The 18,421-nt window shown below is 35.2% G+C and overlaps 2 protein-coding genes across 2 annotated transcripts in view; one reads left to right on the top strand and one right to left on the bottom strand.

Moving 5' to 3' along the window:
* tspan17 (tetraspanin 17) overlaps nt 1-18,421 on the top strand; it is a 51,902-nt gene that overhangs the window by 19,173 nt on the left and 14,308 nt on the right. The window contains exons 10-12 of the transcript XR_013328776.1: nt 4,086-4,235; nt 13,328-13,517; nt 15,667-15,951. The gene's annotated coding sequence lies outside the window, so the exon portion shown is untranslated. The remainder of the gene's footprint in view (nt 1-4,085; nt 4,236-13,327; nt 13,518-15,666; nt 15,952-18,421) is intronic.
* mchr2b (melanin concentrating hormone receptor 2b) lies at nt 7,982-14,039 on the bottom strand. Its single transcript, XM_077733360.1, has 3 exons — nt 13,937-14,039; nt 13,348-13,872; nt 7,982-11,427 (listed from the first exon to the last, which is right to left on the bottom strand). Exons 2-3 carry the CDS (start codon nt 13,737-13,739, stop codon nt 10,788-10,790), a joined length of 1,032 nt encoding a protein of 343 aa, XP_077589486.1. The 5' UTR covers nt 13,740-13,872; nt 13,937-14,039; the 3' UTR covers nt 7,982-10,787.

Genomic DNA, 18,421 nt, shown 5'->3' with positions numbered 1-18,421 from the left:
GGGTTGCAAACAAGCCGCAAGAACCATGGCAAACTGAGTAAAACTAATCATGTTGTTTGGAACATAAACAGACAAATTTGTAGAGCAATCGAATATAACAATTTATATCAGTCTCTTTGTATGAGATCAACTTTTATATTCCACAGATTTTTCCTCGCTAGCTTATTAGGATATTTAAACTCATTTGATGGTGTTTATATACCATAGTATGTAGGTGTCCCTCTGTAGGTTATAACATTACATGTGTAAACTGAGATATTAACACTTTAGACCTTTTAGCCACAATATCTGAATGAATCTAAACTAAATATAAATTTGCTTGGAGATGTAAATGCACTCAGTCTTGTGTTGGTCTAATAGGCCACATAGCACATGATGTCACAACATTAATCAGCTTCGGTTGTTTTACCAGAGTTAATACTCTCTTCCATTCTCTGGATCATAGGTTATCGCTCATTATACACTACAGTGCTTTCCGCTCACTTAAGTGTTAAAAACCATTTTAATGTGCTAGGGAATAAGAAAATGATGAGCGAGTCAAGAGGGATAATTTATTTCCAATTCAAGCAATCACCTCACAAATATTTTCAGGACATTGGGTCCACTGAGAATTTGACTACATTTACATTTAAAACAATGACCCGAGGCAAAAAGTTAGGACGTATAAGAAAGTCTTTGTTGTTTTTTTTCCACATACAAAGTGCACAGACATTACTCAACGCGTGCATTTTTGTCTTTTAGGACTTGTTATGTGTCGCTCGACCTCATCGCTCACAGTCCATCCCCCAAAATGTTTGAGCTGTCTCCCATCTTCCATAACCGAGAGATTGGTTGATCAAAAAGTGAAAAGATACAGTATTTGATGGTGACTTTATCTAACAGAGCTCACTTATTCTTGGCTCTGTCCCCTTCTACCCAGATACTAATGCGTTAAATAGCCCTATTTTCAATGGGGTTTTGAGGCAGTTTGTCCATGACAATGGAGTCAAGTATGGTGCTTCAAACACAAGTCCTTCCATTTTATTTTAATACTCACTTTCCAGCAATGTACAGCCTAGAGGATAACGCTGATAACAATAAAACAGCTGTAGCCATTTTATTCAGAAAAAAATGAATGAGCAGATGATAGTTCTCAAGTCTAGTACTATTCTGAGTACTCAGTAGTGCCAATGTATTTGTTCCCAAAGTATTTAACTCGATTACGATGGTCTAAAAACAGGCAGGAAGCTCACTGGATTTGCACAAGGAAAAGCACCCTTGTTCTGTTTCTGACTAAACTAACGGTCCACATTCCACAGAAAAAAATCTGTCGGTTCCAAAACCTATTATACCCGATATGGTAATAAGACAGCAAACTTTAGAAATTGTGAAGAGTGATGTTTGACAGGAGTTTTGTGGGAAATCACTAGCTAGCATTGTAGTTAGGTTTCAACATGAATGGCCTTTCGAAGGTTTTAATTTCGCTATATATTGAACATTCCTATAGGCGCACCAGATCAGTATTCAAACAATTTATACTGAGACATTGACATTGCATATGTACACACATTTATCAGCTTGGCACCCAATTAAAGGACATGGTTAGTTATTATTAAAGTTAATGTTTGATCATATTTTAAAAATGCAAACATGTACTCCTATTAAATGCCTAATGCAGCTGAACTCACACACAAACCTTCACCAGCTGTTTAGGAAATGGTGATAGAGTGAAGCAAAAGTTAAGTTCCCACGCACTTGCTGTTTGGTATATTTAGTAGTCAATCCCCATTGCTAAATTTATGTGCTTAGTGTCTGTGCACCTTCCAAACAGATCTGCCAAACGTTTGATCTACTCGGGCCTCTTTTGGCAACTTACATCTACGACTTCACATCAATGCTCCTCTGCAAATTCTAATCATAAACCATTACCTTTACTTACAGAAGTGGTAATTGATTAGCAGTTTAAATTTGAACGTGATGTAATTTCAGTACATTCACAAGACATACTCAAAAGCATTTGATTTTTCACGCTTTTAAATGTTAATTGAATATATATTTGCTACATTCTTTCATTTTTGACCAAATTGCTAGTAACATGCACACTTCTGTGTCGAGTATTATATTAGCAAATTAGTTTTTTCTTTTTTTTTATTGCTTATGAGGTTTTTAAGGAAATAGTCGGCAGTCGATTAGTCGGATCAGTCAGTCGACAAGCAGTGCAAAATATCTAGCATCCGTTTGTTACTGAATTGGATTTTTCATTGCCCTGTGTTTTATAGTTGAAAGAAAGTGGATACAAATACCACAAAAATAATAAGGGAATTTTGAAAAACACATTTTAGCACTCGTGACCTCAACAAGACTAACACCCCAGTGTGACTGTGCTCGTGAAAGCTAAAATATGTTTTGCCCCAGAAATGAATTGTCAAAGTCAATGGGCAGATTGTGTTTTTGTATTGCTGAAAAATGTTGCATTTCATTAAAATGGAAAAGGCCACAGAAGATGGTTCCGGATGTAAATAATCAATATGCTTCTCACATGGGGAACAGTTTATTTTCCAAACATTATGCTGAGAAAATCCCTGGTAAATTTAAAATAAAAAATAAAAAACAATTTGCTCCCACTGACAAATACTTTTAACAGTCTTTCCTGAACTGACACCGAGTTTATATTCTGGTAACTTCACTTGGGAAAGCTTCAGTATATCCAGAAAGGTTTAAAAGCCACCCTGCTCTAAACTTCAAGCCTACCCATTTGAATAGGAGTGGTGTACAAAGGCCACCCCAAAAATATGTTCAGTTAAGTTGGATTTAAATGAATATGCAATTCTAAGTATGTTGAGTCTTGAATGTCAAACACTTCAGAGGAGCTTGCATCCGCTGTCATCACTCAATATGCCTTACTCGGTAGGAGAGTAAATGTGGGAGGATGAAGAGGATATTATTGATCAATATTAAATGCCACTTGTTCCTCTCCCATCTCATATAAAGCCACTGAGATGAAGGGACATGAATAACATTCATGATTGAGACACTGCCTTTCTTAGTAATAGATATTTTTTTGTCTTCTTGGTAATGTTGCTTGCCATATTTTCTCTGTGGTCATGACTTTGTTCTATTCCGTCGTAGATTTGATATTTTGGCAATATTTTGTAACCTTCCTAAAGATTCAACAGTGATGACTGACAAAATAAATAATTAGCCCACTCTTGGCCTGATGGGAAATAAACTTGACTTGACTTTATTCAAATACTATTTAGTATTAATTCGAGATAAACAAGATAGAATTGTTTTTTTGTAGCATTTGTTCAAGATGAACAAGATCCTTTTTGTGGATGGGCTGTTTGTGTGTGTTACATTTATCTGTAGAGCTAAATTGTCTTAGACTTTTTGCCCCATAGCTGTGTCACCTATGTCAGAATCAATACTTGTGGGTGAGATCAAGGCAGTCAAATAACCTTGGTTCACTTCTTTTTGAGTGCCCCTCTTATCTTACCACATCACAATCAGGCGTGCCATTATGTTTTAGTAGCATTTTGACTATTTCGACATGGTTTTGATCTTTCCAAAGTGTTCTTATAAAAATTATTCAGTTGTTTAGCTTTTGGAGTCTTAATTGAGTGCTTGTCTTGTGTGCACCCTTTGATAAGTAAAACAAAATAGAAAATATATCCTTTGGAAGTAATAAAAGGGAAAGAAAGGCACTTTATTAATACCTTGTTGTTATGCCTTTGGTTAGGATGACTGACTCTAAACTTCTTACAGGAATGTACTGGATGAGATTCTTGTTCGTTTACTGTCTGTTTACATTTTAGAATGCTAGCATATTTCTTTTTTTCACCCTTGGCAGATTTCCATTTATTTTGGGAGACTTTCTCTGGGATCGAGATTCCAAAGATTTAAATGGAGTTTACCCTTCTCTGCTTCCATAAAAAATAAATGTTGGAGCGTGTGTACTTGTTGGATTTGCAAGTTATCACTGTCAATGACGATATCTCCCTGACATTTTTCAGGATGTTTAATTTGAAGGAACGATCTTTAATGCAATTTGTGAATAGTTGCTTCAAAGCTGTTAGTCAATACACTATTTGTTTGTTCTTCTACAGCACGGGAGCTCAAAATATGCCCCACAGGACACAGCCGCTCTTCCAACCTGCAATTTGTGGCCTTAAATTGTTGCAGAGAGATTGGATGGGATCACTCCAACTTAATTCAGCCAACAAATTCATGGTGGACAGAAACTTGTGGGTGAATAGGTGAGTGTAAAGCATGTTGTTGCTACTATTTGTAAGTATACTGGCTATTTCCCCTCCTGATATTTTAAGTAAATCCTCCAATCTGTCTATTTAATATGTGCAGTACCATATGTAGAAAAGCTTGAATATTTGTTGAAGCGTGTTCCATTTTGTGAAATGGTTAAGCCTGCTACCATATTCACTTTGGTTTGGTGCCAAGCCGTTTCCATGGCTTCTTTTGTGAATAAGATAGTATATGCTTCTTGGAAGAAGTGTTTTACCACCATAGTGATGCTTTCCATAACTTTGGAAGAAATTGACAACAGTTTTCTTCAAATATTTGTAGAAAGGAATTAGAACCATACTTAAGCTCTTTGGACAAAAGCTATTGCTCACCTACTCTTATCTCCTGATGTATGTTGCTGTCAGTAGTTCTCTGAAAAGCACCTTTGAGGGGTGGCCAAGATGTACAAATCAGGAGACATATATGATGGTGATGACAATGTTGAGGAAAAACGACTTTTAGACTTAGACAACAGATAATGTATCAATAAGTCACTCATCTCCTACTTCAACTTGGAAGGGTTTACTAAGTGGTTCTTCTAAAATATTCTGAACCCTTTATTTGTTTCCGAAGTCAAAAAGATCAATGTCTCCAACATAAAAAAATGCTTTGGTAGAATTGTATGATGATAGCAAAACTTTTATCCTTGGTAATCACTATTTTTCCTTTTCTTGACCATTACATTTACATGAAATGTATCATCTTTGCCATTTTCATGATCACCCAGAGGTTTTTCTGGATACCTGGGGTATTTTTTTTGAGTTTATACCCCATTTAGAATACTTTTGGATCTCAGGATTGATTTATTTCTTAAGATCTTCATGGACTGAACAGAATTTGTTATGTAATTTTGTTCATATTGGCTGCCTTTTTATCCATCTGGCGAACAGGTGCTCCGATTGGTGGGCATGTCTTGAGATAGTGGTCGGCATAGTATATTATATGCTTCTGTTTGTCAAAATTGGTTCTTGGTCATTGGCTTGCATGTTCATTTGTAATTACTTTAAAATTAGTTTTAGGTTGGTTCTGCCAGTATTTCATGTGTCTGCTCGATGTCCTCTTGCAGTGCCTGAAGCCATTTTATTTCCATTTCTGTGGATTTCGGTTGCTTCAAAAGACTATTTTATGCGCTCTTTGTGATCATAGTCATTGAACTTAGTACTTTGATTTCTGCACTATAGAATGCATCCGACTAAAAGATGTTCAACTCGTATATTTCGTAAAATTGAAAAAAAGAAAAAGAAACAAACCCAAAAACTAATTTCCAGACCTGATTAGAAGCCCGTGTATAAAGGTTTTAAGGTGAGATATCTTCATAGAAATATATTTGACAGAGTAAGATTTAATTGACCACTAAGCCCTTTATTAAACTAAAATTTACATATCCAAATGTTTGTTAAGCCAGCCAAATAGGATCACAAGCCCCTTTCAGACATATGAAGAATTCTAATAATGTACCGGTATTTACCCGGCACTCATGAGGTGTAAATGTAATTTGCCAGCTCAGCTGACACGGACATTATCCGGAACTCTACTGACTCGGGACCGGTTCACAAGTCCAGTGCATTACCAGCTCACACTATGTCTGAATACAGCTGGCAATGTTTCGCTTCACAGCGCAGATGTTAATGACGTAGCTCTCACTTCTCTTTAAAACCAAGTCAAATTACAAAGCAGAAAAAAAGAATCCATTTTGCATTGACTTCTTTATTCTTAGCGGGCACAGTCCTCTTGAAAATTCTATAATGCTTAATGAACTCTGTGGCTAATGGCTCCACAGGGCTCTCCAAAAATAATATGTTCATTGTAGCAGCCTTTGAAAGTTCTGTTCTTTTTACATCCGTTAAACCACTAAAGGCTAGCCTTTATTTGTTATTCTGTAATGCCTACCACCTTTGCATGGGATGGGCACCCTGTGGCCTGTGCATTGTGACACATATAAAGACATTCTGAATGTATTTGCTATTATGAACAATTACAAGTATGAACATATCAGATTTGTGGGTTAAATGTGCATTTGCAAAATTCAAACACATTTTTTTTCATATTCATTGTATCAATGAATAGATAAACAGTAACTGCTTTCTGCATATTCTTGCTAATGATGACAGAATTTGAACGGATTATGCAAACTTGTTAAAGATTGCTGACAAAAGCAAATGGTGTAATTTCTTATGCATCACATGCGATGGACCTTTTAGCCAAGCCACAGGGTGATTTTGTTCTCACCGCAATATAACTCCAAGAACACTAACTTTGATAGTCTGAAGAAAAAGCAGTAAAACAATATACTAAAATGCTGACTTATTACTCCAAATCAAGAATAGTCAAAAAACATGACAAGACTACAAACTGGGCCCAGGCTCCGTCTGTCATTGCCACATCCAATGGGCATCAGGAGTAGTGGTAAAGTTTGAATCGTTCAGTCTTTTTAAGGGGGGCTGAGAAGGTCGGTGGCAGATCTGAATGACTGGTGGGGCATCGTTCAGGGCTGGTAACAGTCTTGAATTGGGAAAATGTTGGATGAGATGGCAACGGCAATGTTTCCTGAGGTAGTTTCTTTGACAATAGTGTTACTGTTTGGAAATAATGACACAATAAACTCTTGTGTTGCCTTCCAGTAAATAACTGCAAAGGTCTTTAAATGCATCAGATTGCACGTCATTGTAGGATTGCTACAGCTAACTCGTGTGTGTTAAAGAAACAAAACAATTCCCTTACCTAGAACTAAATTCTGAGCCTCAGTAACCGCAACAAACAAATAAATAATAATAATAGATAATCAATAAATAAGTAGTTAGCAGTTTTTCATGCAACTGCTTGTTGCAGTGTGTCCTCAGGTTATGCTTTCAGCCAATGCAGCAATTAAAGGGAAGGATATTTTGTTGAGAAAGTGGAATTACATGTAACGGAAAAGTACAGTCACAGGCAAACTAACCAAGTTCACTTCACAATTCTTGAGTTTTCTGTTTGAATCAGAGCATCAGGCTCTCTTCTGTCGGTTAGGGTCAAATAAAGAATTGTATCTGGCTTTAGTTGTAAAATCTGAATGAGGTTGTTGTGCTGCACATGCCCTTGGCTCTCAACGTGGTGTATTTTACATCAGTTCAAGTTTTGTTGTGATTGGCACTCACACATACTCCCAACATTATTATGGGTGGAAATATCTTGTCGACATTTTCACTTTACTAGAATTGTTGTATTTCAGCAACATTGTAGGGTTTTCAAGCATAGATGGATTCAAGACTAGGCTAACTAGAATTTTTTGAAGGCTTCAGAAGCTGACTGGTGCAAAACCCAAGTGGGCTTCACTATTTTCAAATGAGCAATTGACCATAAATCACCAACAACAAGACTACCTATTTGTACAATGTTCTTATACTTAACTGCTGTGGTCCATAATGTTCCAATTCAATGTTTTTTTTCATCTCCCCAACAGCAATAGAATTGCTGTTGTTTTACTCAATTCATTTCTCTACCGCTTATCTTTACATGGCTTTCAGGGTGCTGGAGCCTATCCCAGCCTACTATGGTCAGTAAGCGGGATGACAACTATAAATTGGTTAATTAGTAGAATTAGTCATGAGAGTCAGACTTGTCTTTGATAAAACCCATGTTTAATCAGTTTTTATATTGTGCACAACAATGACCAATACATACTGTAACAGCAACATCATTTTCTTAGAGAGTCATATTTTTTTCTATGGTCAGAAATTGTTTTACCATGTGACTGTAACAACACACAATTGCTTTAGCTCAACAAGTCATTAGACATATGCACAATACAGTAACATAATCCAACTTGAAAACCAGATTGCATTGTAGAAAAGACAATTTCCATTTAAAATCTGCATTTAACATGTAATATTTACCGTATTTACTCGCATATAAGCCACAAAAAAATATGACTGAATCGAGGGTATGGCTTATATGCGCATAAAAAGACCACATGCACGAAACTGCAAGGTGACAAAGACGAAACGCCATAATGCAAGACAATACGGTCATTTATTTCAAAATAGAGAAAAGATTACATTACATGGAGGGTTTTTTTTTGTCTCATGGCTAATTCTTTTATTGTGGCTTTATTGTTGTCTCTCAGTTATTGTTACTTATAGGTCAAGTGTTAGCCAGTACAGGTGATGTGTGCTTTCAAATTTTGATTTGAAAAAGCTTACATTGTCTCTCATAATGAAAAAATGCATTGTCACTATGATTAATAGATTTTACACAAAGTTGTTTTCAAAGTTTTCCCCCGAAAACAAACCCACAAGTCCAAAAGCAGCATCTCCAAACAAAATAAAAGTTTTATCTGCTGCCACTCTTGAGGCTTCAGTTTGTTCAAACTTATATATTTTTAAAGGGGAATCTTGCAAATGCCTCATGGCTAGGTGAAAACATTTAAGGTGAGGTCAACGTAACATTTTCTTTTTTTCTTTACATTTCTTTTTCTCAAAATACATTGTGCACATTACCCCAAGCATCCTCCATGTTCTTAAACAATTCTCACATTCAGGACCATTTCCTATTTAGCTTGGAGTCAAGACATGTGAGTACGGGCATAACTTGGTGGACCCTGAGGACCACAACCACAGAAAACACCAGACAAACATTGTGACCACACAGCAGCAATAGCAAACACAAAAGAAATATTCTGCAAGTTGTTGTGATGGGAATTGGCTTTGAAGCTGCAATTAGTCCCCTGGGTGAACTATTAAATAATCATCATCTTGTGATTTATGATGAACCGTGACATTAAGTAATATGAAATGTAGTCTTGAATTGAAACTTTTAATAAGTGTTCGCATAGATGTAAAAAAAAGTTCTAATAATATAGTTGAATTAGAAAACTTCAAAAAAAAAGTCATTTCTAAATTTGATGAGGAACAACCCATGGATGGAAATTAGGTGCATACTGGAAAATTCAGAGCATGTAATGAGTTTAACAAATGAAAATAAATGCAGCACCCATCATCTCTCTCTATCTGCACACATTCCTGCATAATATCACATATGACAAGGTTTTATAAAATTAAAGTGACAAGTTCCTCTATTTGCTGGTTAATTTTGTCGACTTTTAAATTATGCAATGATAAAATGTCTTATGTTTGAGTAGTTTCTATGCACATCACTTCATTGCAGCCATAGTTCATCTGAAATAGTTATTAGAATAAGCCTTATCAATAGTGTAACAAAGGTTTCATGCAGCGTTTGGCAGTGATTTAAAGTCTACGCACTGAGTAGTTGTTCTGCTGTTTTCTCAGTAGTACCACCATATTCTTGGGATAATCACTTTTTTTCCCGAGTTGAAGACAAGTAGAATATTGTAATAATAAAGTCATGGGAAAAAAAAAAAATGCTTTTGAAAAATGTCCCATTTTTGCATTAACCAGCTAACACATTTGAATTACTTTTTCTCATTCCACTTCTTAATTTATCTGCTATTCTGTGTGTTACTTGGAGGTAAATATTCCATCAAGTATGCGGGCTGTGCTGGTTATGCTAGTGGCTGATGCAAGGTCACATTTTACAGTATTGCATATTTTATTGAAAGATAACACTGTTACCATCCAATTAGCACTGCTTAAGTGTTTAGCTTTGACCTTCTTGCATAATTTTTGAGCAGCCAAGCTATAGTTACAATGAATACAATGGTTCTTTAAAAAAAACACATTCTAACGTGAACATGTGCACACAAACACTATTCCGTGAAATCAATTTCACTGACCTTACCTTGATCTCAGAATTATTAGCTCCAGCATTAAGCTTGTAGGGTATTTCATTCATATCTGCACTCCAATCTTTAGTATGCACAGGCATAGACAAAACAGTACTTTTTGTTATCTTGGTAAAGTTAACGTACATTCTCCAAATGTACCAGGAGTTGTTGAGTAGGGACATAGATTTAGACAAGTGTTCCAAAGTAAATTTTTGTTCCTAGACTTCCAATTTCTCTTGATTGTATCTGCATTGGTACTTCCCATGTCCAGCAAGAAATGTGGTTGGTGCACATGTAACAAACCTCATCTTATATGATTTCTCTTAAAGTTTCACGATGTCAAAATTACCGGAGTAACTATCTTGACAACTATAACTAAATAGATTCTGACAGTGGGTAGCTGCATTTATTTCAATTGTGACATCTCCGAACAGTCACACTACAGTGGTGCCTAAGCATCCCTTCTTCCATTGTTAGACTGCCTTGAAAGCAGTGCTGATGTACAGGTGGACGGGAAGCATCATGCATATTCACAAATTTCAAACACTTTATAAAAGAAAAAAAGGAAAACACATAATTCCTAACAGACACAACACAGATAACCACAACAAAAGCATACGACTATGGTAGGTAACCTTTGTAGATATCGCTTTGTGACCATCTCTGCCTTTAGGCCAGTAGAGATTGTCGTATGATGTTTGCCGCTAACATGAGCCAGCACAGAAAACATGTTGTCCATTTGAACAAAAATATACAAGTCCAAGTCTCTGTACTGAAAATATTTTCACCTTTAAATAGTAGTACAACGATAATTGGGGTCATTGGCCACACTAGAACCCTCTGTTCTAACCACAGTCACCTTAGATGAGTGTTGGGTACTGTTTAGTATGCTCCTGCGACAAAGACGTTCACGGTAATTTTGGGCGAAGATGAGCAACATGAGAGGATTGATGCAGCTGTGCGAGTAGCTGAGACAGATACTGATGTTGTAGGCATAGATGAAAGCGATAGTTGGGGAGTTGTTGCTCAGGTTGATCACTTGAATGACATGGTATGGCGACCAGCAGATGAGAAACAGAGCGATCACCATCAACACCATTTTGGTGGCCCTCTTGGCCCAAACGGTCTGCTTACGTTTAACCCGACGGATGGAGCGGAACACATGGTAGAGCGTGAGCGAATACAATGTGCTGATGATGATGAGAGGGATGATGAAGCCCAAGATGGACTGGTAGAGGGTGTACCAGTACATGTCTTCGGGTCCGTCCAGATACATCATGCAAACTTCCATCTGCTGTCTGCGTATAACTTTAGCATACATCATGACAGGCACGGTGAGGAGGAAGCTGCCAATCCACACCAGCATGTTGATGATGATAGTCCACTGGATGGTCCGCTTCTCTGAGGTTGGATGAACGATAGCAATGTACCTGAGGAGTAGAGATAATAATTTTAGAGGCAGACTGCAGAGCAGGTGATAAAAAGAACATTGGTGGACGGACTTCCAATGAGCAACATTGCTTTGATCTCTGATAGATTATGTGATAGAATTCCGACACTTAACTTGGCCACCGAAGGAATCTGTGTTGTTAAATCGGTGGCCACTGAATCGTGGGGCACAATCATTCACGCTCATACATACGTAGGGGTAATTTAGAGTGTTTAACCAAGCTACTCTGCATATTTTTGGGATGTGGGACGAAACTGGAGTTCCTGGAGAGAATCCACGAAAGCCCAGGGAAAACATGCAAACTCCACACAGGGGGATCGAAACCCAATAACTCTCTAAAGTTGATAACAAATAACATGCACAAAACTATGCTTATTCTTTCAGATAAAATATTTTTAACGAATAAAGCCTTATTATATATTTAATTTTTATCTTTTGAAAAAATGTTTCAAAGATTTGATAAGTGAACAAGCCAATATGTACTGTTGCGGTTAAGAAAATTATAAAAATAAAATATACTAAGTTTGACACTTTAAAACGTAAATGAATAATTTACTATGTACTTGACTGCTATTAACAACAATCGGCATCAACATTTTTGAAATACTTAAATTATTTAAGACTACGATCATTAAAGTACTGGCTTTGGATGCTCATTTTTCAATGCTGATCCATTTTCAATGGGGGAGATTGCTGATAGCCCTCTCAGTCAATATGGATTGGACATTGAGCGCTGTCAATGGCAGCTAATGAGTTAAGTGAGTGCCGTATTAAAGGTTATGTAACCACATGTGAGTATGAACAGTGCACTTTCAAGACAATCACATTATTGCATTTGTCTAGAGGGCATTCCGATGAATTAATTAGTTACCAGGAAGCAGTATGTTCACTAAAAAAGCTTTGTGGTTCCTGCATTACATTCTTAGTGTGATGGATGGAAATTGAGGGCAGACTTCTTATCACTAAATCAGCAGTTAATTTGTGATGTGGTTTGAATTATCAATCGACATTATTGAACACACAAACAAACGACATTATCTCAGAAACATGTCTGAGTTACACTGTAATGTTTAGCGTGTTTTTTTCCAATAATTAAATTTTCTAAACTTTAAAAAATAAAAAATTAACTCAAGATACGGTTTGTAATCTGGATGAATCCTAGCTTTCAAACAGTGCCCAATAACAGAAAAAGAACATAATCAAGGATTGTTTACCTCACATTCAGTCAGGGAGATTTAGTCAAAAGCCCATCCCTAATCTAAATGGAAAAATGTCAAATCCTTCCTGGTGTGACTCTGACACTTCAGTTTAAGAAGTGCAAATGAATTTCAATCCAAATAATAGAAACAATCCAGTGCAACAAGTTAATTAAAGAATTAGCACAGAGCCAATTACTTGAGTGGCTCATGCTGTGGCGGCCAAGTTTTCTCCAGAAAAAAAGAGCGTATTGCTTTTTTAAAATGCTGTGTATTGCATGGGAATACAATTCAAATATACATTAAATTGTTTAGAGATTATTGCATTGGATGTACTATCGTTTTAAGAACCCGAAAATCTTGATTAGTATTCCTCAAAACCTGAAATTCTTCTTTTGGAGGGGCGCAAAAGAAAATCTTCGAGAAGCACTGGTGTAGAGGGACCCCATTTTGTCACTGTATGTGGCCCTCGTTAATTTTTTTTTTTAGGTGAATTAGGCTCCTGGACCCCTTTCAAGGATGCAGGGTTATGGAAAATGAATGATTTTTTGTAATATTTTAATTGAACTTAAACTCTTGCTGGAATTTTTACCTTGTGGCTTTTTGTTAAAGAGACATCCAATCCCTATGAACTAGGGGAGGCTGACAGTGAATAAAAGTTTTCTTTTATTTGTTTATTTCCAGCTTAAAGAAAATGAACTTACCGATCAATACAGAGGACAGTGACAATGCCCACAGTGGTGAATTGGTTACTGACATCCACCACCACCACCGCCTTGCACATAAAGTTCCCGAAGACCCACTGCCTGTCTCTGACCAGCTGATGGATGTTGAAGGGCATGACCAAGAGGAAAAGCATATCTGCCAAAGCCAGGTTAAGCACATAGATGTCCGACACCATTTTCTTCTTGCACACGGCCACCGCGTAAATGACCAGCCCGTTGGCCAGAACTCCCACAGAGCACAGGATGCCATAAATTGACGGGAAAATGTGCATGAAAGTGGTGATGTCAATGTAGCTTAGGGCCGAAGTGGACCCGTTCCCACACGACGGGTCCGTAGAGTTGTTTGGGCAGGAAATGTCCGTGTCGTTCATCTTTTTTTCGGGGGAGGGATTCTCTTCTCCTGCGCTCCTGCGCTCTCCGCGAGCTGGTTCGGGGTGCGCGCCGCGCGTCTTGCAGCCTCCAAACTCTTCCCGGCGACTTCTCCCTCGATCAGGGCGGCAGACACTGATGGAAAACAGGGACACGTTAATTCAACTAAACAATAGCAACAGTCTCGGGGGTTACATACGTCTTATCTCTGGGGCCCGACAGTGGAGTGATCAAAGAGCAAGAGACGCGCGTGTTGGACTCAAAATTTGTGCGCCACGAGATCCCTCCCTTCCAGCATGACTGGCCGCTCTGCTGCAAATCAAACAAATCAAGAGTCACGCTGGACCTTTTATTCTACTCAAGTGCAACCCACTCTTCAATGCATCCTCTTTTTTTAATTAAATTCTTGATAGGTGTTTCAAAACGTTATGCCATTGAGATCACGTGCACACACCATGGTGTGTGTGTGTGTGTATATATATATATATATATATATATATATATATATATATATATATATATATATATATATATATATATATATATATATATATATATATATATATATATATATATATATATATATATATATATATATATATATATATATATATATATATATATATATATATATATATATATATATATATATATATATATATATATATATATATATATATATATATATATATATATATATATATATATATATATATATATATATATATATATATATATATATATATATATATATATATATATATATATATATATATATATATATATATATATATATATATATATATATATATATATATATATATATATATATATATATATATATATATATATATATATATATATATATATATATATATATATATATATATATATATATATATATATATATATATATATATATATATATATATATATATATATATATATATATATATATATATATATATATATATATATATATATATATATATATATATATATATATATATATATATATATATATATATATATATATATATATATATATATATATATATATATATATATATATATATATATATATATATATATATATATATATATATATATATATATATATATATATATATATATATATATATATATATATATATATATATATATATATATATATATATATATATATATATATATATATATATATATATATATATATATATATATATATATATATATATATATATATATATATATATATATATATATATATACATATATATACATATATATATATATATATATATATATATATATATATATATATATATATATATATATATATATATATATATATATATACATATACATATACATATACATATACATATACATATACATATACATATACATATACATATACATATATATATATATATATATATATATATATATATATATATATATATATATATATATATATATATATATATATATATATATATATATATATATATATATATATATATATATATATATATATATATATACATACATATATATATACATATACATATATATACATATATATATTCAGGTGTATATGTAGATGTATGTATGTAGATGTATTGCATTTACTCATGCTCTGTTGAGAGGTCATTTTGGTGTCCATCGACCAACTCGTCAAACATAAGAGAATTTTGAAACATGAAGCGTTGTTGTCCACTGTGAGGCTGTCTAAGCTTTAGAATCAAAGACACTCGGCCACAGCTTCTTACAAGTATTAGTTTAAGCAGACAACGGGTGAAAGAATAATGGAGGGTAGTTGTGAGAGAGCCAATGAGAGACCATTCTTATTGATTATTCCTACTTGTCTTGAGATCCTTAGAAAGCTCCTGCAATATAATTTAAGGCTTGTTTCTTACCTTACAGGGTCACGCTACAATAACTGAATTTCCAGACGGAGGGCACATGGTTTTGGGCCACTTGATGGAGGTTCTTCTATATCGCGCCTCCTCGAAAGGGTTGCTGGAGCCTAACCCAGCTGACTTTGGCCGAAAATGCGGACCACCCAAGACTGATTGCCAGTCAGCCGTAGGGTACACGGAGAGATGAACGACCACCCGCACACAATCATACCACCACCAGCGGCAATCGAGCCCGTGCCTGCCTGCACCGAAGCCAAGCGGGTAAACCTCTACAACAGGAGGTGACCAGGTATACTTTCTCAATGTTTGTACTTTTCCATTGCAGGAGGAAAGTAGACTCCAAGTAATTGTACTATATGGCAAACTGCATTAAGCAGTTTTGGTTCTTTAATTCCTTTTTTTTTTGTTTTGTGCAAAGCAAATTGGCATGGAATGCAAAGATAATATGTCTCAGTTGTAATGGATCAGATTAACTCAGTAAAATTCCCCAAATTTGTTAGATTTAAATTATATTTATTTTGTGTATATTAGCATGGTCACAAAAAATATATAAAACAATAAATGTAGCGTTTTTTTAACTAGGAAAACTTGAAACTTCAGAAGTGTATACAACAGATTCAGGAATGAGTGTATTACCAAGCAGAGGGACTTTGCAGTAGTAACACCTACAATAAACAGTAGAATCATGGACATGCAGTACATATGTTGCTATATAAATAACCAGGATTTTAGATCTTCAGTAGGAAAATCACAATGGTCTAAAGTTAAACACAATGAATTGAATATTTAATTACAACATCTAGAATTCCAGTGCCATGGTGTTAAGTGCATTTCCACCCTGCATTCAAGCTCGTGACACATATTCTCCTTTTCTATGCGTTTCTCTGGAGGTCACACTTACAGTCTTGGTATTTTTTCTTCAACACCCCATTGTTAAGTGATTTCGATGCAGTATATTCTAAAGGAAATGCATAACATTTTGTTTTTTAAGGCCAAAGCCAACTGCTAATGTTGTGAGTCACTCACCCCAGGTCTCAATTCATGTATAGAACAATACAATCTTGCATTGCACCTAAGTCACTATTATTTCAATCCTTTCTACAGTTTTTGCCATCTGATATGTTCGCCTTTTACTACATGCTATGTTTTCTTTTTTTCTCCAAAGAGAACAAGCATATTTTTTCTACCCATATTGTGATTTCTATGGATATATAACTTAAGACAAAGACACATGAGAACAGTCAGTTTTTCCAGTGATAAAACAGTGTAATCGAGGGTACGCCAGGCCCCTCGTTAAAATATAAACACAAGCCTAACAAGAATAATGAAGCAGGAGTCGTGGCAACAATCAACAATTTATTTTTATCCATACAGATTTTTATGATGATGATCGATTTCAAAAGGCCAACATGTCATTAAAATTTCTTCAAAGGCCTAATGGTGGAATAGAACACAAATCAGAACATTTTGTGCTGTAACAAAAAATACAACCAAATACACCTGCATGGAGAAACTATTAAAAAATAATTTTGATGCTGCATTATTTATTGGTCATTCATGGCGGCTACGGTGACATCCATTATCTTCATGAGAAATGGCGGTACCTTGACCAAAATAACAGGTTTTGTATTGTCTTGTGTTCTCATTGGCTGCTAAGCAGAAAAGGCAGAGGAATACTTTAGCCTGCATATTCTGAAAAAGCATCCTACCAGTATTCATTCCACAAATCAGACAGTATGTTCGAGTTTCATGATAATAGGGACAAAGCACATCCCTTATATGCTCAATACGTGATGCCTACTCTTGATTCTGAATATGGGGTGATTTAGTTTTTCAAGGAATAGTTAGCAACCCTACAGCTGAAACGCATGCCCTATACTGCTGATGACATACCAACTTAAGCGTTAAGTTCACAGTTCCAAACGATTTTCAAACTTGGCCTCATCATTGCAACCAACTGGTCCGTATTGACTTTACAAAACCACTTTAGATTGTTGGATATGTGATGAGTGATGCAGACAAATGGCCTTAATATAATCAAATTTGTTAAAACTTATGATGGGCTCCGTCTGTATGGATTAGCAAAAGTCTTGTTTTTCGTTGCTCCGGCCTTGAAGTGATTGGACTGGAGTCAAACTTTTTTTTTTTCATAGACCACTTAAAATGAGCACTGATCTGCTATTCTTTAATATGAAGATAAGGTTAAAATGTTTTTTTCATGGTCTTTAAGAAAAGTAATGTGGGGACAATGATCCATGGTCTGATGCAATGATATTGCATAATAAACTTGGCGACTAAGAGCACCTATGACTCTCCAGAGAGGGGGTATCGTCATCCTCCATCAGACATTGTGGAGTTGTATTAATAGTTTCATGTCGAATCATCAAACCATTCCACCATTTTTGGGGAATATGCTATGGAAAAAAAACTTCCAAATTTAACACTGCTATGAGTACACTATGTATAATTATAACATGGTTGCAATCCTGGGAAAAATTTGTCCTTGCAAGACCTTGTTGTTGTTTTTTTAAGTAATGTACGTATTTTATTTTTTCCCGTGGGTACTATTGAATGAAACACAGTGTAATCCCCTACCAAATGTAAATGTGGTTAAGGAAAGCTGCTGCTACCTATCTATTCAATGTCTAAATATTAAAACATTTTGTATATCTACCCTTGTGTAAATATAATAAGAATAACTGGGGTATTTATTTTCTCAAATTTATAATTAGCTGGAATTTGTCATCAGTATTTATTCT

Source organism: Stigmatopora nigra, chromosome 14, assembly GCF_051989575.1.
Source record: "Stigmatopora nigra isolate UIUO_SnigA chromosome 14, RoL_Snig_1.1, whole genome shotgun sequence".
In the NCBI taxonomy this organism is placed as follows: Eukaryota; Metazoa; Chordata; class Actinopteri; order Syngnathiformes; family Syngnathidae; genus Stigmatopora; species Stigmatopora nigra.
This window is presented reverse-complemented; position numbering and strand designations above follow the sequence as displayed.

What these genes read in the sequence shown, in the direction of transcription:
- mchr2b (XM_077733360.1), bottom strand. Translation starts at nt 13,739, where the DNA reads ATGAACGACACGGACATTTCCTGCCCAAACAACTCTACGGACCCGTCG. An exon ending in ACTGTCCTCTGTATTGATCG is followed by an intron (nt 11,428 to 13,347) that starts GTAAGTTCATTT and finishes TCTACTCCTCAG; the next exon opens with GTACATTGCTATCGTTCATC.